The sequence below is a fragment of the Panthera pardus genome, unplaced genomic scaffold (assembly GCF_024362965.1).
Source record: "Panthera pardus isolate Hobbes unplaced genomic scaffold, ASM2436296v1 HiC_scaffold_17, whole genome shotgun sequence".
Taxonomy (NCBI): Eukaryota; Metazoa; Chordata; class Mammalia; order Carnivora; family Felidae; genus Panthera; species Panthera pardus.
Window position 1 is genome coordinate 18,150,948 of NW_026526732.1, and position 23,150 is coordinate 18,174,097.

At 45.9% G+C, this 23,150-nt stretch overlaps 1 protein-coding gene across 11 annotated transcripts in view; it reads right to left on the reverse strand.

Moving 5' to 3' along the window:
• Window positions 1-23,150, reverse strand: part of SASH1 (SAM and SH3 domain containing 1) — a 334,045-nt gene that overhangs the window by 26,338 nt on the left and 284,557 nt on the right. For 8 of the 11 annotated variants that reach the window (XM_019424975.2, XM_019424977.2, XM_019424976.2 and 5 more), the window contains 8 exons: window positions 21,444-21,576; window positions 14,543-15,372; window positions 9,474-9,548; window positions 7,899-8,042; window positions 4,476-4,611; window positions 3,493-3,662; window positions 2,519-2,728; window positions 1,575-1,725 (listed from right to left, as the gene is read on the reverse strand). In XM_019424975.2, the coding sequence (XP_019280520.2) occupies window positions 1,575-1,725; window positions 2,519-2,728; window positions 3,493-3,662; window positions 4,476-4,611; window positions 7,899-8,042; window positions 9,474-9,548; window positions 14,543-15,372; window positions 21,444-21,576 (1,849 nt within the window). Of the gene's footprint in view, window positions 1-1,574; window positions 1,726-2,518; window positions 2,729-3,492; window positions 3,663-4,475; window positions 4,612-7,898; window positions 8,043-9,473; window positions 9,549-14,542; window positions 15,373-21,443; window positions 21,577-21,741; window positions 22,111-23,150 lie in introns of those variants that run through there. The other 3 variants (XM_019424982.2, XM_019424987.2, XM_019424985.2) reach the window with 2 other exon arrangements.

A 23,150-nucleotide genomic window follows, 5' to 3' on the forward strand; every position in this document is an offset into this window, starting at 1 on the left:
ACTCACTTGCTCCCATGTCCCTTGGGCCTGATGCATTCAGTAATGTATTTCTTTCCCACCATTAACCATGGTTTGGGTTTGTCTTTTAGCTATAGAAATGCTATTAGCTAGCGAAGCAGAGCACGTGAAAGAAAATGCATTTGAATTCAATAACTAGGAAAGATACTCCCCTCGTGATGCATAATTTCAGGAATATTTTTGATGTCAGATTGAAGAATAAAGAGCAAGATAAGACTAGGTTAATGGAGCAAAGGATACAGTATATTCAAATAGACTACATAAAAGCTGGGAGCTTACTGAATGCTGTCCATGGACTATAAAAATGAGCTATCACCTCAGCTGAGAATTTGCAATATGGAATCTCTTACATATTCATTTCAGATACTTCCTGCTTCAGTGGAAGCCAATGAATGTCATATATTCATTAACCATCCTATTCAATAAGAGAACAATTCCGGTGTGCTTTGAGAAGTAATTAACCCTTGGCTGGGCAAGATACTCCCAGTATGTCTGTTACCTTTGTGTATCCCGACGGCATGCTGAGGCTGCACATCCCATAGTGCCTATGTTGGCATCTATGGGGTTAAGAAGACCGCAATTCATGGGTGCCGGGGTGGCTCAGTCTGTTAAGCATCTGACTTCAGCTCAGGTCATGATCTCACAGTTCATGGGTTCAAGCCATGCATTGGGCTCCGCGCTGACAGTACAGAGCCTGCTTGGGAAACTCTTTCCCCCTCTGTCTCTCCCCTGCTTGCACATGCACTCTCTTTCTCTCAAAGTAATAAATAAACAAACTTCAGGGCGCCTGGGTGATTCAGTCGGTTAAGCGTCTGACTCTTGATTTCGGCTCAGGTCACGATTTCGCAGTTCGTGAGATCAGGCTCCACACAGCAGACTCTGCATGGACAGTGCGGAACCTGCTTGCGATTCTCTCTCTCTGATTCATTCTCTCTCTCTCTCTGTCCCCTCCCCTACTTGTGCTCTCTTTTCTCTCTCAATATAAATAAACTTTTAAAAACAAATAAATACGGGGCGCCTGGGAGGCTCAGTTGGTTAAGCATCTGACTTCGGCTCAGGTCGTGATCTCACGGTTCATGGGTTCGAGCCCCATGTGGGGGGCTCTGTGCTGACAGCTCAGAGCCTGGAGCCTGCTTCAGCTTCTGTCTGTCTCTCTCTCTCTCTCTCTCTCTCACTGCCCCTTCCCGGCCCACCCTCTCTCTCTCGCTCTCTCAAAAATAATAAAAAAAAATAATAAACTTTAAGAACCTATATCTTAAAAAACAGATTTTTATATTAAAAAAAAGAAAAAAAGACACTGCAATTCAATCCTCTCTTATAGCAGCCTTTTCTTCAAATGTTACCTAGAAACATGCCAGGAAAGGGGCCAGCAGTAAGGTTTTCTTTGCTCCCACATAAACCAGAAGGGCTACATTGGAAATTTGTGCCTTTGTGCTGCTGTTTGACATAATACAAAACTGGCCCTGGCTTTGGATCAAGTAGGGCCAACTGAATGACTCTAGGGACCTGAGCATGTGACTGATCTAACGAGGGACACTTGTGTGCCGGGGACTTACTGTCATATTCCTGTAACAGCTCCACCGCCGTCAAGAGAACAGCCCTGTGTTCCGGGTCCCTGATATTTAACTCATCCAAATCTTCCTCCTCCAGGAGCTTAAAGGTGTCCAGGTCTTCATACCCATTGAACAGGAAAGTGGGCATGTGCTCCTGTGAGGGAAAGAAGCCAAGGGAGTCAGCAGGCCCTGTGATTCTGGACCCTCAAGCAACCTCGAACCCCTAAACTCTTTCCACAGTCCGTTTCACGTAGCTGGAAGATTAGTAAGTATCGCTTGTAATCTGCTGCGTACCTCCCAGCCCTACAGCTGAGCAGGCGCGCAAGGCATTTCATTAATCAGGGGTCAAGGACATGTACCTTGCAGGCTGACATGGGCCCCACTGGCTTGCATTTTCACTGTGCCCCTGCTTTAGGGCCTCTAACGCTGCAGCGTGCACAGCCCAGGAGACTTCTTTCGTTTATAGGGCTGCTGAAATCCAACTCAGAAAGCGCGATGACTTCCTCAGGAGCAAGAGGGTTGTGCAGGGAGGAGACCGAATCTACTGCTGCGGCCCCGGTTCACTAGATCCTGAGAGGGACAGTGGGAGACGGGCCGTGGGCGTAAATCCTCAGTCTGAGGAGCTGAGGGAGCAGGGCACCAGGGGTTTGTGTTTACAGCCCTTCCTGGTAGTAGCTCGGACCTCACGGCTCTCTGAAAGCTGTTCTTGGGGCTAATAGCAAGTTCTGACCCGGGACTTAGGCGGTCACCCACCGCAGAGGTCAACGGCAGCATTAGAATTCCGGTACCTATTTCTGTAGAATAATGGCTACTCATCATAGTAACGGGCTGCCCTTGTTGGATCACACAGATGACTCTTTCTCCTTCCCTGAATGTGCCCTTGCTTAATTTAGGAAAAGGAGAAGGCAGCAGGGAGCCAAATGTGACCAGAACAAGAAGAAACTGACTTTCAGGTTGATCCGATCAAGGAGATCCTCCACAGATTTGGGCTGGGGTGGTCTTCCTTTTCTCCTCCTCCTGGTGGGGCGCTTGGGCTTCTCTTCTTCCTCATTTAGCACATCTACGTAGATGAACTTGAATGTGCCGACCTTGTTGTTCAACAGACCCATCCAGGTGCCCATGGGTGGCTTGCTGATTATGTCGATGATGTCTCCTTTCTGTGGCCCAGGGAACAAAGATCCTTCCATTAGGTACATCTCTAGGCATGAACCCTGCACCAATTAGATGTGTTAATCACACAGATGAGAAAATACAACGAAGGGCCAGACTCAGGGTTCCACAGGTCACTATACACGAGTGGGAGCTTGGCAGAGAGCCAGAGCTCTCCTGCCTCTGCTAGATTCCTTGCAGGCCTGAGGTCTCATACCCTCCACCCCCCCTTCACCACAAGGTGAAACGTGGCTGAAGTATCTCTTGGTGCTCATGGCTGGCTGGGCACCTGGCTGGCCCTCTGGATGCCTGGCCACCATCCAGAGCTCCTACTCCCTAGAGAAAGAATTTCCCACCAATCAAATGCCAGCAGCAAGCCCTGTTGTAGAAGTGCTTCATACATTTTGTGGAGCTCCATCTGTCCTGTAGAAACCTCACTGGTTAGTCATACAGAGAAGGCAGTAAGGTTTCTTCAGCTGGAGAAAGCAAAACCGGACCGGGGGGGGGGGGTGGTGGGGACAACAGGAACTCTAAAAGGAAGCTGAGGTCAGAGGTAAGGACCGGTGGAGGCGACGGTGATGACAGAGCATTAACATAAGACCCGCCTTCGTCCTAAATGCTACCTGGTTTTCGGTTTTGTTTTTCTGTCCTGAGGAGACCAGTTTATCACAGCAGCCAAGATACTGGCACCACAGTAGCCCAGCACTCAAAAGCAAGGACAACAGAACACCTCTTACAGAAACCGTCAGTCTGAGGCCGGGCAGAGACGCACCTTGAGCTTGAGTGAGTCCGTGTCATAGGGACTAGGCGTGAAGTCGGTGTGCACCCTGGCGCGCCCGCAGAAGGGGCCCCGGTAGGGGGGTTCCTCATCATCACCGTCTTCTGACTTGACACTCTCCCTGTTGCTGGTTGAGGAATCCGTGGTACTTACGGTCTGACCACCTGCACACGAAAGATAGGAAGAACCAGGGTAAACACGGACTTCCTGTGTAGCAAAGCTTAGAGGCATTAAAGGTCATCACAGATCAGGAAATTAAGGGACAGGTCAGGGAAGTCACAGGCCACAACCGTTGTGTCAGGACCACGGCAGGGCGGGGTTAGGAGTCCAGGGGATCTGAATTTTCTGATGGTTATTCCTCATCAACCGCCTAAATAGACAAGGGACTCCGGCAAGTTATCTTTATGACCCAGGAATCCAGGTGACAGACTCCCTAATGGAGGACACCACAAGCCTTCCACATTCATAACCTCTCGGGCATACTGTCCCTACCCCTTGCGACAGACAAGGAAACTCAGAGAAGTCAAAGAACTCGCACAAGGCCAGGCGTTCTGAAAACGGTGGGTTTAAATTGGTCTCCTCCCCCACGCCATTTGGCGACACCACCATTAGTCCTGGAGTGGTTGAATGGCACGCATTGTCTGTGACATTTATAATTCGCTCTTTCCCCACGTCTTCTGTTGGTCATTTCAAGAGCCTTTCCCCTTGACTTATTCCCCTCCGTTCTCCAGATCCTTCCTCCGAGTTGCTTCCCTGTTTTCTCCGATCAAAATTCATCACCCCGTTTGTGCCACTGCCATACGTCTGCTACGAAACAAATATGACTCTAGGTCCAGACATTTCGCAGGTCTGTCTCTAACAACACCCGAAGGGTGGGAACTTGTTCTTTTCATCTTTCGATTGCCTGACCCTGACACCCAGTAAAAGTCTGATGTGGACTCCAACGGAAACCATCTATAATTACAAACGGGACGCACTCATCGAGCTCTGGCCACTCAGAGAACTCCGCAGACTCTCGACAGAACCTCCGGCCTTGAGCTTCGGTTTGTCCATGTGTTCACCATCAGGCTGTGAAGACGGAGGGGAGCCGGGCATTCCCTCCAGGCCCGAGTCCTACAACGGGTTTCAACAAAATTAAGTTTCATCAGAGTGGACGGGTGTCCTTTTATAATTGGAAGCAGTTTAGCCCTCAACTGAATCAATCAAATCCATTTTTATCCCCATATTTGATTCTGTACCCCAAATCCTCCTCCTTTTTAATCTATAGCCTTGCTTCAGTTTAAAGTTGCAGCTCATGTAACGCAATCATTCTTCATGCTCAAACAGATGGTTTTGAAATCTCCAAAAAAAAAAAAAATACATATATATATACGTACATATATATATATATATGTGTACGTATATATATATATATCTACCTCTTAGAACATTTTATTAAAGGCTTAAAAGATAGATAGGTAGCATAGTCTATAGGTCGGTAGTAAAAATGAACTTCAAATGCAGATCAAGTACAATCTACCAGTAATGTGTGATTTGGAAGTACTATCAGAAAACATTGACTCAATCTGAAGGGAAACGTTTATACCTTAAAGCAAAAACAAGTAAATAAAAGACCAGATTCTTCATCTGTTTACATAAATTATTAAAATTAGTTCATGAAATGACCAATTTTGGATACAGATACATACCAAAAATACCTTTTTTTTTTTTTTTTTGGTCTGTAATAAAATTTCTACATGTCGTCTGTGGTTTTAGCTTCTTTCACATCCTTTATGCGTGCAGCATAAAAGCTGTGCAGCCCCTTTCAGATCAGAATGAGGACAGTAGTGATTCAGCAGTACTTTTTACTTGTGGGGCGGCCACGAGGCATTATTCGCTTGGTGGCCCCTCATTTGCACATGTTAAGTGTGGCGCGCTCATTTGATTAGTGGTGCTATACGGAGAAGCAGTGTCATGCTTTAAAAAGTTTGCAGTCTGAGTGGTTTACTTGCCAGAACATACCACTTTCTGGCATATCACATAGCCACGTGAGCACAAAACCCTCTAAATGAAACCTGTTATTTGCATAGTGCCGAGTCATCAGAAGAGCTTTGACGCGATTCTGCGGGTCCTGCAAACATTTAAGGCAGCCTCTGACCCAAAGCCCATTTTTTTAAAAGTACGCTCTAGGCCCAACATGGGGGCTTGGACTCACATCCCTGAGATCAGGAGTCGCGTGCTCTACCGACTGAGCCAGCCGGAGGCCCCCCAAACATCCCTTTACATTTAAGGAAAATGAACAAACCCCCAAAACAAATATAAACAGAGGTGCCATCACTGAGGAGTAACTGAAGCTGTGAAGTATGAATTCCTGAAAATATTTTCATTCCTCTTTCTGAAACATCAACTAAGTCACCTTTCCAATTATCTTTAAAAAAAATTTAAGTTTGTTTTGAGAAAGAGTGAGAGCGCACACGCATGTAAGCAGGGGCGGGGCAGAGAGAGGGAGAGAGAGAGAATCCCAAGCAGTCAAGCACTGTAAATGCAGAGCCCGACTCAAGGCTCGATCTCACAAACCATGAGATCATGAGCCGAAATCAAGAGTCGGACACCCAACCAACTGAACCACCTAGGTGCCCCTCCAATTATCTTTTTTAATGCTTTTGAAAACACTCATTTTGAAAAACAGCAATATGAAATCTACATCTCTGATACTATATGTTCTCAAGTACTTTTATTAATTTACTCATCACCTATTGTTTACCTATGAACAGGTACTGTTTTTTAGGTGCTGGGTGTATAGCAGGGACAAAGCAAAGATCTTTACCATAATGGTTGATACATTTCCTAAAATGTTTAAAAATAAACCTTGCAACATTAGTTTTCTCTCTACAAAAAGCATCATAATGATCATTTATTCCTTTTAAGCTAAATGACTGCTTCAAAAAAGCAGAGAATTAGACTAGAAGCCTGCTAGATAGTAGTATAATTCTAGAAAACGGCGGAAAAGGACATTAAAGTTCTATGCTCATGATCCATAAAGCAGAAACCCCTTAAGAATGCAAGTGTATAAGAGCTTTTAGTGGATGTTTCAAATCAAGGGAAAAGCAAACTAAAGTGCTTCAACTTGATGGTGCTGCTTTCAGTGACTGGCAGGACGTCTGCTTCATAGGAGAGCGCAGTTTGCCTCACTGCTGTGCAGAAATCTAGAATCGCCATTGCTCCCAATGCCCGCAGGGACAAAAAGGGAAAACGATCGTGGAGAAGACATACAGGACGCAGCCCGGACTTCTGTAGGTTTAACAAGCCAGAGTTTCTCAACCTGAGCACTGTCAGCATGTTAGATGGGTAACTGCTGGGGGGGGAACTGTCATAAAAGGTTTACCAGCACCTCTGTCCTCTATCAGATGCCAGTAGCATAGCACCCAGCCTGCCCCACCCACACCCAGTTGTGACTATCAAAAATGTGCCCAGTTGGAACGGAAACAAAATCCGTACACGCCCCCCATCTTCCCCCGTGACAACCGCTGTAAGAAGCTGAAGATACTGCGTGAATCACAGTGCAGGCCAGTGGCTAGCTGGTGTTCAGGGACTCAAACGGGGAGGTCTGGATTTTAGCTTCCTCTGTCCACCAGAGGGCAGCAGCTGAGCAAAAATGTCCCCTTTCCCTGTTTTTATTTGGTAGGTAAAGCAACATTACCCAAAGATTTCAAGTTGACAGAGGCCTCGAATGCCGTAAAGGTGCCAGAGGAAAGGAAAGTCAAATGGTCAAAGTCACCTCAAGGCCGAACTCTCCAGACGCCTTTATTTCCTCCACCCAAACGATGAGAACAGAAACTGGTCATGTTTCTACTGATGAAATCACAGAACGGGAGGCGGGGGGGGGGGTCTATTCTGTGCTCTCTCAACGGCCACACAGAGGTCCAATCAATGAAAACACCCCCAGAAACAACTGCTATCAGAAGATCTACTTGCCAGGAGCTTTTAGAGCTCCTACTTCCTCTACCTTTTTTGAAAAGTCTGTTATCTAAGGAAACTTGAGTATCTTTTTGTGGTTTGATTCTGGCGATCCATTTTGTAGCAAGGGATATTCTATCAGATAAAATCCTTCCTCTGTGTCAAATGTTAAGATGCTTTCCGCACTAAGGAGTAACCACTTCTTCACATGATTTCTTTTTCTTGTCTGTACATGAAGGCGGGGCCTGCATCATGTATTCCCAGCGCTAAGCAGGGACCACCCACCCTAAGTGCTGATGTTTACTGAGTCAATTATTGAATAAATGTCAGTCGAGCTTCTGGGTCCACAAACTAAGCATGGTCCTGGAGCCTGGTTAATACCAATGAACGTATTTGCTACTACATCAGATCATAGATCTGATAGCCCTTGGCTTGGCTCTTTGCTCCTGCTCTTTGTTCCATACCTGCTCAGAGACAGAGCTGCTGTATTTTTTAGACATTCTCTTCCTCATTGTCTCTTTCACGGATTTCACCTTTTTTCCAAGAGAGATGCGGGAGGCCGTGGGTGATTTGATAACTTCTTTGTACACAAAATCTCCTTCTTTACTCTGCAAAACAAAGTGTTGTAAATACCTTTAATCACAGTAAAAGGATGCCCAGAAACAGGTTTTATTATGCAAACCATTAATGTTCTACCTCTCAGAAAAATACTGGCATCCCCCAGGATCCTGAAATTTTTCCTGTGTTAACTCAGTGCTGTTATTTGTCTTTTCGACTGAAAATGAAAAGCTACTCGCTAAGGCCCTTTTGTATATTTGTTTAAAGTGGGATGTGGGTCACTTATTATTTTTTTAACCTTAGTATATTCTTCTCCTATTATACTTTTCCTCATCATTTTAGATACCCAAGGGGGCTGCATTTCATTGATAAAGAGTAATTTAAATGAACCAATGTTCACATAATCCCAGCAGTGGGAAGAAGAGAAAGATAATACTACTGAATCACCCCAGGAAGAGTGGAAAGAACAACATGGCAAATCTCAGTCATCAGAAGTCCAATATCTGATCAGACTTAACAGCATTCTTGAGCTCCGTGTGGTCAACTGCTAAGAATATGTACATTTCCTTCCCTGAACAAAACTTGGTCATCTCTCGTTCTATTTTACATCTCAGAAAACGACTTTCCCCTGAGAAAGGAAAAGAAATCCTACTTCCTCTATCATTTTTTTTTAAAGATTTAACTACATAAAATTATTGGTTTATGAATCAATAAAGTTTGACATCCAAATAAAATAGTGTTATTCTTCTAGGAAATTCTCAAACACTTGAAAAATCACAGATGGGTATTTTAGCTGACATATGATATATACACAAATATAAAGCACGGAATTTTAATTTCATAGTTGCAGGCAAAATGCATAAAGAGAAAACAAAACTGTAGGTAAAATTCACCTACATCCTTGGAGCCTCAGAAAGGGAACCTTAGGGAATGGAACTTGTGCACCACAGTGGTGGACTGTCCCCAGAGTGATCCAGAAGCAGATCTCAGGCAGCTGGAACCTTGGCTCTGAAGAGTCTGGTTTGGTTTGGGCCCAAGGATACTGGGGTCATTCCAGGACGCTCCAGATCAGGAAGACCTACACTCCTAGAGGGCCATGCACTTGGCCTGTGATAAGACTGGTTTCTTAGATATTTGGGCACATCCTGTTGGACCCCGGTCACAGGGCTCCATCCTGTCACGCTACCTGTGCGTAGTGGCTGTGTACACGTGCTACTAGAAGCCAAACTCCTCTGGATTTGGGACTTAAAGAAAACCGGAAGCAAAGGCATCACAGGAATGGAGGTGGTCATCGTCGTTCCACACGGAACAGCAAAGCATCTCCATGATGGGTACCAAGGGGCTTCTATCCAACTATGATGCAGGATCACCGATGTTACGCACTATCCTTTCTCAAACTAGGAGAATTTCTCAAATTTGAAACTATGGCAACCACATGCTTGAATCCAAACCTTTCTGCTTCTCCTTTGATGTGTACGCACCATTGGGTCCGAACTGTTGCTGCCAATGTGTAGAGAACGATTCGTCAAGTCAAATCCTCCAAAACTGCAGGTTCTCTGTGGGGAGGAGAGGGCGGGGCAGGAATAATCCAGTTATGTTTAAGTCAGCCGGCAGTGCGCCAACCCAACACATTTCCCATTTGCGGGACAATCACCGAATCACAAGTATGTCCACAGGATGAAAATAGGAAACAAGAAATGATGAGGAAAAAAAAAAAAACAAACATACATGATTCATGTTTTAAGGAAATTTCCCTCATTTTGCCTTTCCAGAGGCCACTGGAACTGTGCCTATGCCAGGGGTCCAAAATCCCCTTAACGTGCAAAAACCAACTGGTTAAAAAAAATACAACCAAACACCACCCATGTGTTTGTTAAGTGCTCCAAGATTCCCTGCCTCTTAGCAACAGAACATGCCCTTCCGGTCCCCTGATTTCAGCTGCATATAGTAATGATGACGAGGAAATATGTATTAGGGGATCCACGGGCTCAGAGCAGTCTTGGAAACCCAGATCTGGAATCCTGTATAGCTCTACCACTGACAGCAGGCTTTTCTAACAGACTCTTATTTTGCTTGGTTTTAAATCTCTGAGAAGGGGAAAAAAGGTTATGTTTATAGTAGCACAATCAGGCCAAGAGGATTACTCACTCATTGCTTCCTTGACCTAGCCAAAAATGCTGCTAACTTTCCCAGCTAACTGCCCAACTTAACTAATCGTGACCCTTTTACTCAGAGTGTATGAAGACACCACATTTGTCCAGAAAGAAAAGGTTGATTCAGTGACTGTCTTTGACCACACTCCTTAGTTTCAATAGGAAAAAATGCTGATGTTGTAAAGAATCAAAAACCTTATTGTCCTTTAATTGGTTTCAAACTTTATGGAACTGCTTATATTTCAGTAGTTTTATATTTCAAAACTTGCTTCGAATTCTTTGTTGTATTTCCAGCAAAAGCTATTCAATGGCCACTCCCTCCCCCACCCCAAAAAGTCTGTACGACAGACTCAAAGCACACTCATTTTTCTTACAGCGGATTCACTTTTTAAGCGATTGGTAATAAAAGCTGAATAGCAGATCTGGGTTCCAAGATTTTGTATGACGTGTTTCCCCAAGAAGTCTAGGTCACAGCTATTCCGTGGAAGAAATGAACAGAAAAGCACAACCCATACTATAAACATGGCTTGTTTGAAAGAAATATACTTGAGATGTATATTAACTGACTTGAGAAAGCAGAAACATCTGGGAAGGAAAACGCCATGGTTCCTGGAATCGCACAGGTTGCCCTGGTCCCGCCACTTCCTTGTAGGGGGACAGATAAGGCACTTAGACTCTCTGAGCTTTGGTTTGTTCAGGAGTAGCAGACACGCCGTGAGTGCTGGGCTTTCACTTTTCATCAGGCCTGCTCTGATCTGATAGCTTGTCCCGGACCAATTACCATATCCTACCTTACCTGAGTTCAGGCTTAGTAAAACATCCTAAATATGTAAACGAAGGACTAAAGCTTAGTTCTGGGCCTTACATTCTGGGAGCTTCCATTGTAAAACCAGAGCCTCCCAGGCGGGGGCCAAAAGGTGAGAGATGGCAGAATGAGGGGCCAGGAGAGAGAAGTGCTGCGGGAGGTACTTGGGGATAACCAAATTCCGGATGTCACACACAGCTGTGTTTCTCCTTCAGCTGTTGTTGCTGGTTCAAATAATCCGCCATGGACATAATTCTAATTGTGTATCAAATATCAATGGATAATCTGATCTCCCTTATAGTCAACCTAACTGTATTGTCTTCTATAAAAAGCGAGGGGCGCCTGGGTGGCTCAGTCGGGCGTCTGACTTCGGCTCAGGTCATGATCTCGCGGTCTGTGGGTTCGAGCCCCGCGTCGGGCTCTGTGCTGATAGCTCAGAGCTTGGAGCCTGCTTCGAATTCTGTGTTTCCCCCTCTCTCGGCCCCTCTCATGCTCTCTCAATAATAAATAAGCGTTAAAAAAATTTTTTTTAAATAAAAAAACGCGAAAGACCTCTTTATACAAAAACATTCACCAAATCCCCTAACCTGGCGAGCAATGTTATGACCATCTCTCAAGGTTCATTTTTAACATTTACTTTTCCTTTCCAGCTTATAATGCCAAATAGATGTTTGCATTTTTGCAAAGGCAGTGATTTTATTCTAGTTCCTTTCCTGTGACTCAGGGCTTTACAGATAAAGTATGGCGCCCAGATGCCTCATCATTTTATGGCTTCTGCACTTCCCTGCTTTAAATTCCAGCATCAACTGCAACACTGGAGCCCAGCATGTACTTTCTGATGCATATGAAATAACCGAGAAAGAATTTATGTGGAAACTTCTAACTGTAATAAATTAGAAGCTCGTTTAGGTCTTCATATACCAGCTGCATGCATTTATTCATAAAATAAAAAGCTTAGGGTTAAGAGTGAACTGGGCTTCTTAGCTACCAACTAAAACCTCTCCCGGTGATATGCTAAGATGTCTGGAACAGACTCTTCTTCAGGAGTGGGGGACAAAGAACATAATAATAAACATCGCTTGGACGAGTCTTAAATCTTTTCTGTAATATCAAGTAGTTCTTGAAACAGCATTCCTTCACCAGAGAAAACAGACTGTAGTGAGAACAGTAAAAGTAAGCCAATCTTTGGCTTTGGTGGTCCACACAAATGAAACCTAAGTGAGGTTGTTTTCAAGGTCTTCGTATCTCCTGTAGCGGTAACTATAAGAATATTTTGGAGAGATGCTTGTAGATGAGGAGAGCCGGTCAATGGAATGGCCATGCAGTTGAAAACATGTTTTGGAGGGGGGGGGGGGGGAGTTTAAAAATGGACAGAATTCCAAAATGTCATGCATGCCTGTTCCCTCAAACAAAAAACTGAATGACCAAAAATACGAAGACAAGTGACCATTTCCAGTGAAATACAGCATTATCATTTCCCTGAGGTTTCATCAAGCAAATATGGCATTTTTGAAAGACAAAAAGATCAAGTTTGAAGAGTAAAGGAAACTGTGCACTAGGACAAGAAGGATGGAAAACAAAATGGTTTAAGGAAACCGAGCAAAGGAATTATCTTTACCCCATAAAACCAAACCAAGATAAACCACCCCCCCCAAAAAAAAAACTTTTGTTAAAATGCTTGTTTGCACTTACAGTTCTCCAATTAGAAAGTGAAATTTTACTTTCCTGATGGTACAATTATGCTTAACAAGAAAAGGTATGTGCAAATTTCTAATTTAGCCTTGAAGATATTATTTTAGCCAGTAGAACTGTCCAATACTACCTCAGGCTCATAGTATCTTAAAAATATGCAGCCTTGGGTGACCTCTGGGATCGAGATTACACAGTGCCACCGTTATAGGGGGTGAAACTTGGTGCTTGAAAAGAAGCTCGCCCGTGTCCATACTCAATGTCAGTGAAGAATGAATCCCTGACACACAATTAAATTAGCACAGGTCTTAGAAATACAACTTCTAGAGAGAAAGTCTTGAAGAAGTTACAATACTAACCTGGTAATTAATATGAGGGACACATGAGCAATTCAAGGTAGTCAGGGTGGAAAAATTCTCGGTATGACATGATTTAAGCTCATGGCGGGGAGACCAATGAACAGAGCTGAGGTGGATGTGTTTTATCAAGGTCACGTGCAAAGGTACAGAGGCAGATGAACTGGGCAGAGCCCTTCTGAAGTTAATACATTATACCAAGATTTCTTTGCCACAGCATTTTACAGAAGACCTGCAGGTCAGAAGTGAATGAATGAGGAGGAGTTTGCTGTGTACATACATCAAGCACAAACGCAACCACAAACTATGGCGATGATAGAGAAAGAACCAAGAGGGAAGCTGTCGCTAATAGTATGAATGTGTTACAAGATGCGCATGAGTGAGAAAAGATGGAAAACACGCTCCACCAAGACAGTTGACACATGTGGGAACATCTAGAAGACTAAAGGCAAGGATGGACCTAGCAATCCTTTTGGAACAGAGAAGTCATTTGAGGGATGGCATGGACCAATCAGTCTCCATTTCTACAAAAAGCAGAACTTGAATGAATGAATATAAGTTCCAGTAATCGTCTGGGGCAGAACATCGTATCCGTGAATGTGAAGGAACCCGGGAAAGCCCCCACGGGAGGCTACAGTATGGTCTGTTCCTTCAGACCCTTAAAGGGGGCTCAGCCAGCAGTCGCAAGGGGACAGAGGGCAGGAAGCCCACAGCTCTTCCTTGCTCTGTGCCATTTTATATGGGTTTCTGTGCAAGCCAAAAGTTGGGTGGGAATTCCAAGGGGAAAATGCCTATATTCTCAAGTTTAATATAAGTCATGCCCTCAAAAAAGTCAATTTTCACTAGGTCTTTGATAATTCAGTAACAGAACTGAAAAAACATTTCTGAAAGTAAGTGTTTCATTGCTGGCTACGTACAGAAGAATCTACGGGGCAGGGGAAGACGTTTCTGAAGGTCCACCCTTCTGTTTAAGATAGAACATCCAATAGATTTAAGTAAAACAAAAGAGCTCGGATATTTTTCCCCCTTTCCATTTAAGAACTTTCTGGTTGGCACTACTCATAAGAGAAATGTACTTTATGAATGTTTTCAAATCACCAAATCGGTGATTCTGTTGATGGCAATCTTTCATTGAGCCAGTTTCTATGGTTTTAATTAAATGAAAGAATAAGCAACTCGTTTAAGGGCAAAATGTCCTTCTGTTCTGAATCAGATTCTTTGAGGTCAAGTGACGTGATGGCTGGGAACCAACCAGCCTAGAAGGAGGCCAAACCCCACCCCTGGACTCTGAAAGCCCTTCTCTGGATCATCTTCAGTGTTTGGTCTTAATTAAAAACCAAAGAGCTTCAACGGGCAAGAGGACGAGTGGAAAAGAAGAAGCCATTACTAAAAGAAAGCAGGGTTAGAAGTTTGAGGTGATGGCCAGAAGTCATGAAGTTAGGAGAAGAGAGGGGAAGACGCCAGGTTCCCTGGAAGAAAGGCCATAACGCTTGACTGCACATCACAGAAATGACAAGGCCGTCCTGGTGACCATCTTTGTGACTCACGGACTTCTGGTGGATTCTCAAGAGAACCCTTTTAGTACAGCGGTCGACTGTGGCGGCCCACTTCCTCTTGGTCTCCTCATCCTCCTCCAGCAGGCACCGCCTGAGGTCCTGTCTCTCGGCCTTGCTCAGGGTCCTGTCCGAGGCAGGCCGCACTAGCTGGGTCAGGTTCAGGTGGCTGTACAGGCTCCGCTCCACCACGTAGGTGATATTGAACTCGCTGACCGAGGGGCGCCCGCGCGCCCTCCTGCCGGGGACGCCGCAGCTCCCTCCCCCTTTGGGTTTCTGCCGGAGCAGGTCACAGGTCACACTGCTGACTCCTTTTCTGGAGGGACGCTGGCAGAGAAAAGCTCTGGAACATGAATAATTAGTATCCATTTTCTTCAGGCGGATTTGCTTCCGGACACTCTGAACCTCCTCCAGGGACACTAGAAGGTGGTGCCTACGTCGGTGGTGGTCATAGAAGCAAACACCATCCGTACTTACCCCATGGCTCAGGGACCCGAGACCCTTCTTCATCTCCCCCTCAGTTAGGGAGCGGGAGACCTTCTGGGCCTTTTCTTCTTCTGGGTAGGAGAAGAACGTCCCCATCTTCTTGGGGGGCTTAATCAGGCCCCGACTCTCTCCTTTGCTGAAGGTTTTGACCAACTTCCGGCCGGCTCCCCAGGTATCCAGGCTGCTGGATGATGGAGAAGTGGTGAGAGAGTCTGAATCATCTTCTGGAGGTTTCTCAGGAGAGCCATCAAAGAAAAATGGCTTCTTGTGTACTCCAGAATAAAGGGCGGACCTCTCATCCAGAACTGGGGAATTCTCAAACACATGCTCCTCCCCGCCTGGAGGGAAATCAACACAGAGATGTTCATGGTCTCTTGTAAACATACTTCTCCATTCCCTCATAGGTATTTCTTTTGTTACAGCCCCGCCCTACAAAAAATAAGCCAATCGTCACAGAAACCACAGTGATCCCCTCCCCATATCACTTACCCTCTTCCTAAGCCCAGCTCCCACTTAAATGAATGCATATAAAAAATAACAAACTGTGCAAATGTAGGGCTTCACAAACTTAATGTTAAAAGGTGTTGGGTGTATTTTCTTCTCCTTCTTTACAGTATCTTTGTAGAACAAAACCCTGAAGAAATCTACTAGAAATGCCACTGGGAAAACCCAAGCCAGTCATTATCATGATATTCCATAGCCCTTAGCATTTAAAGATAATTAATCCCGCCCTCCCCCCCCCCCCCCAAATCTGATTACCCTCCCCAGGCTGTGGGAGAGATCCTCAGAAGCTAGGAATCAGGATCTTTCCCCCTTCTGAAAGGCCTCCTGTTGACTCCGGTTGGGATTTCATTGTCAGAGTGTGATGAATGCCACGTGGCTGACAGTGATTTTTTTTTTCCCTTGGTACATGTGCCATTTAAGTAATTAAATCACCAAGGCAGCCTGGGTGCAGAAACACCATACGGGGTTACAGCGTGCGAACGCAACTCACAAATAGTCCCCAGTTGACAAGCCAAACACAGCAAAGTTAGGGAACTGGGTGATTCCAGCCAGGCATCGCCATCCACTGGCCCTGCTGGGAAGCAGCAAGGGCATTTAAGGGCCCGGACACGCAGGCAGCCTCATCGAGTGTTCCACTCTGTTTCAAGGATTCCAGCTCTTGAAGCCTCCCCTGGAGCAAGGTATTGAGCCAAGCCCTCCGAAGCCCAGTGGAAAGGTTTGGACTGACTGGCAGGAAAATGGAGTTCTTTTCTGCGTGTGTTATGTGAACAGATGTGAAAAAGAAGTAGGTCAAACTGTGGGTGTAGGGATCCTAACTGGCTGTGTCCCTTTAATTATAAGGAACCTTTTGAGAACTGCTGCTTTCCACCAGCTGAACTGTGAAGAGGAAAAAATAAAAAGTTCCTTGGAACAGAGGGATGGCCCTAAATATACCAGCTGGGACGCGGGTGCCAGTGTGTGGTTAAATGTCAGAACTGCTCGCTTCGGAGAGGGGAAGGATGAAAAGATTGGTATCAGCCTCTTAAAATTCTAAAGGTTTCTTCCTTTTCCAGCTGATGGGAGTTATTATTACAAGTATAAAGAAAAACAGAATCGCTGCTATTAAGTACGACTCAAGATGGATTTTTACGTCAAGGAGACAGTGGTGGGGAGGGAGATTCAGAACTGTGTCCAGTCCAAAGTTCTCCATAATCTGCAGCACAAATGTATTCCCTGAAGGATTATTCTCGGATCTTTCATGAGAGTTGTTGTTTTTTTAAAAAAAAAAAAAATTATTTATTTATTTTGAGAGAGAGCAGAAGCAGGAGAGAGGCAGAGAGAAGGAGGGGGAGAGAGAGAGAATCGGAAGCAGGCTCCACACCACCAGCACAGAGCCGTCACGACTCAGGGCTTGAACTCATAAACTGTGAGATCGCGACCTGAGCCCAAATGAAGAGCCGGATGCTTAACCGACTGAGCCACCCAGGCACCCCCTTTCATGAGTATTTAGAAGCAGAGTATAATCGAGCTCTGGCAGGAATTTGCCAGACCAGAGGCAGTGTGCAAATACTGTGAAGGTTTCCTGCTCTTTCCTCAGGACCCCTGACTAATAAGGTATGGAGACCAAGGGCCCTTCTGTTGTTAGAAGTAAAAACGGCCACCTTTTCTAGATGCGATCCACCCTCCGCTCGCAGGAAGAAGTGACAGGGCCGAGAGGAGAGGCACAGCCTGGAGGCAGAGGCAGACCGGCACTGGACTTCTCTATAGAAGTGTCCAGATCACAGATCACGGCTTTGCATTTTGCCCAGGTGCCCACAGAGGTGCACAAGGCCCTGATCTACCCACAGTCCGAAGAGGACTCGGGGAATTCAGGTGCGTCTACTGGAAATTTTAACAATCTGTCACCCAACAGTGGTCTGGAAACGTTCTGGACTCTGTGTTTAGGTTTGTCATCAGAGATTCCAATACTTCCATGACACATCTGAGTCTGGAACCAGCCGGTGCACACATGTCCATGACCTGTAGAGCTCTGCGTCCTGATCCTGAAAAGCCTGCATTTGGTAAGGAGCTTGGAGGGAAATGGGGCAAATGCTGTGTGTCGAGGGCAGGCCTTGCATAGGGTACGTTCTTCTGTCTGTTTCTGACCCGAGGCCTGAAATCCCAGCCTTCACTTGATTGCTGGGGTTTACAGCCCTGCTTCTCTCCTTCTGGGGCCTCCAAGTACAACTATTTAACGGGGAGAATGACAGTCAGCCTGCACTGACCCCATCATCATTTGGTCTGACCTGTTTCACATGGCGACCTTTATCTCTCCTAGTCAGCTGAGATCAGAATATGGAAGGAAGGTGATTTTAACAGGGGTAGGATTTGGGGTGACTTAATGCCAAGAACACAGATTTACGCCCCGATTCCAGCTCTGTCTCTGCCACTCACCATCTCCATGACCTTGGGCAATTATTTCATTGCTCTGAGCCTGTCTCCTCACCTGTAATAATGTCTACCTATCTGAGAACTATCTGTTGCAAGGCTGTTATGAGGATGAAATTAGGGGTACCTGGGTGGCTCGGTCAGTTAAGTGTCTGACTCTTGATCTCAGCTCAGGTCATGATCTTGTGAGATCGGGCCCCTCATCAGGCTCTGTGCTGACAGTGTGGAGCCTGCTTGGGAGTCTCTCTCTCCCCCCCTCTCTCTCTGCCCCTCCACTGCTCTCTTTCTTAAATAACTTTAATTTTTTTTTTTTTTTAAGGATAAAATTAAGTGAAATACGTAAAGGTGCTCTGTAAGGTAAAAAGCACTGAACGAAGGCTAATGATTCATTCATTATTGGGTTATAGTTAAGCTGGAACAATGATGGAAGGTAGGTGCGTATCAGCTCTAGGGGAAAAAGCACAGAAACGGGCCGATGGAGGGCACTGACGTGGCCTACGATTTAATACTGTCTAGGGTCATCCATGCCCTGGAGGAGGACCTGAAACTCAGTTACATGGGTGAGACCAGGTGAGAGACGGAACTCTCATGGCTCTCCCAGGACTCCAGAGCTGGGGGGCGGTGGGGAAGGGGTGGGAACAGAGTGAAGACCCAGGCTGCCCGGACTTAATTCCGGGCCTTCTGCCAGCAGGCTCAGTGACCTTGAGTGAATTATTTAACCTCTTGGCGGGTCAGTGCCCTCATTTGTGAAACGAGGGTGGTATGAATGCCTGCCTCTGGTGGCTATTCTGGGGATGACATATTAAAAGAAACACAAAATCTAAAGTGTTTAGGCAAGTGGCTGGCACACAGAATGCTCTCAGTAAAGGTTAATTATCCCTCAGAAAACTTAGCATTGGCACAGACATGTGGGAAGCCAAAAGGCTCAACTCTTTGAAGGTCCAGAGGTGGCAAAGGAGGGGTTATTGGGAATGTGAATCTTTCCTGCTTTGCAGATTCAAGGGCCAAGAACCAGCTCTTCTGTCGATGAGGAGCCTCACAGAGTTCCGTTCCACAGGGGCTAGAGGGAGCTCTCGTCTAGTCTGGTCCGGTCTCGTGGGCAGCCTGAGCTGGCAATACCCACCTGCCCACTTAATGGCACCCTTGCTCCCCAGTTCATCAGACACCAGAGGTTAATTGGGACTCGGGCTCATTTAATCCATGTTTCATCTGTGGAAACTAATCCAGACTCAGGTGAATTATAGTTCAGGGCTAGAAGTCCATACAATGACTACTTTTTACCCTAAAGCTACCTCTCCAGGTATATTCTTCCCCTTTTCCACCGTGTCTCTCAGAGATACTTGGACTGATCTGTTCTGACATAAATATGCAAACAGAGTATCGCTGTACTGTTATCAGATGTTAGTCTAGTGGAAAAGGCGGCCCGAATGCAAAGGACTCTTCTGTAGGACTACGCCACCAGGTGGCAGGCCCAGCACCAGGTACGTGAATCGTTCCATCTCATTTATGGACAAGAATCACCAATCTATTGGCTATCTTTGAGATTTAATTTTGCCAAGTATGCAAGGTTTGTTTTCAAATGTGGTGCCCAGGGGTGCCTAGGTGGCTCAGTCTGTTAAGTGTTCAGCTCAGATCATGATACGATCTCATGGCTTGTGACATTGAGCCCCACATCAGGCTCTATACTGACAGCACAGAACCTGCTTGAGATTCTCTCTCTCTCTCTCTCTCTCTCTCTCTCTCTCTCTCTCTCTCTCTCCACCCCTCCCCCACTTGTGCTTTCTCTCTCTCAAAATAAACAAATAAACATTTAAAAATAAAATAAAATGCGGTGCCCAAGGTTGACTGACAGCAATTCCATACGGTTCTACTTACTATTTATTACCAACTGACAGTATGTGTGTGATTTCATTAAGAGCTGCCAGTGAGAGGAGATCAGGCTATAATTCTGTATTGTGAAAACCAGCACTGATGAGCAGGTGTTAAAACATCCAAATATAAAATCAGCATTGCACCCAGAGGCAAACAGCGTTACCACACAAGAAGACACCCGAATGGAACCTGGAATTCCACACAACTCTATGAAATTGCCCATAAGCACGTTTCTCTCCAGCCCCCCCCCCACCCTTTCCCATCCTCCTTTTCTCTTCCTCCCTTGCCTTCACGCTCCCATAATCCCCTCACCTTCAATATTTCTCCAGGGGATTTAAACTGATAAATAATTACAGCAAACAGAAATTTAAAAACAGCAGTGAAAACACCGGGAAACCCTCATCTATGCAAATAAGGGGAAATCCAGTCCCCTCCATGGCTTGATCTTACCAGTGTACAACCAAAAGGCTTCTCGAAGATCATTTTCAAATCTACGTGTTAAAATTCTGAAATTCCTTAAGACGTAGGTGTGACATTTTAACAAGTAATGTGCTTTTAAAAAAATAAGACCTAGTCTCTCCAGTATTTTTTCCAGTCCACTTATTGTTTTCCCAAATGGGAAATCTTACTCTTTTCTTTCATCCTTTTGGGAGAACTTTACAAGATGCTGCAAATGCATACTGCTAACAATAGGAGAGACGGATATGGTTGAGATTTAAATTGTCATAATCACACTTCAAAGGTTAACTATTCACTACAATAAATCCAGGCTCATGCCCCCTCTGACATTATTGCTTCATCTGACAAGCAGCTTAGCCAGCAAGATAGCTCTTAAGATCCACTTAGAATGAAAGGTCCTTAGAGCCCAATCTGAATGGAGTCTTCAGACTGTTTACAGGAAGAACAAATCATCCCTCAGAGATCTGAAAGGGTATTAAGTGCCTTGATTGTTAGATGTTTGTTTGAGATGGATATATATATCAAATCTGGACTAAACTCCGTGGGCAAGAGCCACCAGTCTTTGGTCACAGAGGCTAGGAAGAAGTTATAAAATAAAGTTGATATAAGGGGCGCCTGGGTGGCTCAGTCGGTTGAGCGTCTGACTTTGGCTCGGGTCACGATCTCATGGTTCGTGAGTTCGAGCCCCGTGTCAGGCTCTGGGCTGACAGCTCGGAGCCTGGAACCTGCCTCGGATTCTGTGTCTCCCTTTCTCTCTGCCTCTCCTCCGCTCTCTCTCTCAAAAATAAATAAGCATTAAAATTTTTTTTTAAATAATGAAGTTTACATAAAATGATGTAAGCTCAAAATGAAAGCTATGCCACACCTTGAGAAGACTTCGTTGTCACATACTAGCCATCCCGCGTTGCTGTAACACTGAAATGACTAAGCTCCCGACATGCCGGATGCCAGGATCCGTACATGCTGAGCAATGCCCAGCTAACACGCACACCCAAAGCGCTCTCCGCCAGCCTCAGCCAGAACGCAATCTGTTTTCCACTTGAAATCATGCCCTTTTTCTACTGAAAAGCTGATCCCAGCTGATCTACTTTGGAATAAGCAGGGCGGAGTGTGTGTGTGTGTGTGTGTGTGTGTGTGTGTGTGCGCGCGCGCGAGCTTGCGTGTTTACCTTCGGTGCTGGGCTTTTTCATTTCTTCCACCCTGATTAGTTTCTTTCTCACTCTGCGAGTGGAGCTGACCAGCTTGTGTAATCTCTTAAACTTCACCGACTCCTCAGTCTCATCATCCGATTGTTCTCTTGACTGGCAAAGAAACAAAGGGAAAAGTTAATCAGGTAATTGCCCCAGGGCTCTGCTCTGGCAGCAGGGTGCAGCCCGGCCTCCCCGCCAGTCTGAACTTGGGCAGTTGTGCAGCTGAACCTGGGGCGCCAGCTCCTTGGCCCAACAGGTTCGCGAAGCTCCACGTACCATCCTGAGGCCTAATTCACTGGAGCATCAGGCCCCTGCCCAGCATGCCCTGTGCTTGTCTCAGTTACTTCCCAGTCCTCTTAGGAGAACTCCGACGGGGCCCTCTCCACAAGGCTGGCCCCGTAATTCCAGTCCCGCTGCTGTGGTTTGGGCCCGGCTCTCCTCTGTCTGGCCCATCAGGACCGCTTAGCGTGGTCATCAACTACTTCTCCAAACCAAAATTCTGTTGACTTGTTCCAGTCCTCCCCCCAAAATCAAAAACAGCAGGGCAGGAAAAGGGAAGAGAAGCAAAAAGCCGCCTTCTATCGCGTTTGTTAGGACAGTCCGCCACATCTCAGCCATGCCTGCGGCCTCTCCCGGCTCCTTCTGAGAGCTCGCGAGGCGCGCGTGAGGACAGACCCTGCATTCCTCCACGAGGGACAAGGGAAAAAGCTGACCTTTTCAGCCATACAGCACAGCGCATATTCCCCAGCATGCCATTTCAGTTTGCAGCGACTCGAGTATGCTCAACCCAGCTGTTTTCCCTCAAGTATCAAACATTACAGAGAGAAAAAAAAATTCCCTCCGCAGCAGTGACCCCAGTGAAAAACAATCCTTTCCTTGTGAACAAAATGAGGTTTGCGTTTCCAAGTCAGCTCTAACGTCCAACATGCAGCTTCCTCTGTTTTATCGGTGCAAAATGTGCAAAAGCAAGAGAAGTCTGCAGCTTTTGGCCCAACAGGCCAAAAGGCGTGCTGCACGGGCCGGGTGCTCGGGCGTTCCCGGGGGGCGGAAGCGCACAGCCCCCCCTACCCCAGGCAGCTCGCGAGCAGCCCCGGCTGATCCTGCACGACCTGGCAACAGCCCTCCCTCCATTTCCTCCAACCTAGTTCACAGAGATGGTAAGGACACGGACGCCTCATACATTCAACACAAACCAAAACAACCCACATCTCTGAGCTGGTCTGACATGAAGACATTCCCACCCCTCCTCCATCATCCCGCCTCCATCGACCATCAAATGGGGACAGTAAGAGTTAGCCGAGAAGAGTTCAAGGGTAAACAAGGTAGAGATACTGTGAATTACTTGGGCAGAAAAACGGTGCAGCATGTCGGGAGGCCACAAATATTTCTGTGGCACTATGGCACTACGTAAGCGATAAATACAACCCATTTCCTGGCCTCTGTCCTCCCCCTGGGGCTCCCAGCATAAGGCCATTGTACTTTCTCTCTGCACAACTGTAAGCAAACCATTCACCCACTGAAGAATAATTATTATAACCCATAAATGGTGAGTCATCAGGACAGGGGTGTTTCTCAGGCTTCCCTTCTGTGAACTGTATCCAATTTCTCTATAATTCCTAAAGTGTTACCTATCCATCTCAGAATTAAAGTGAACTACTGCTTACCTGATAATGAAGAACGGGAAT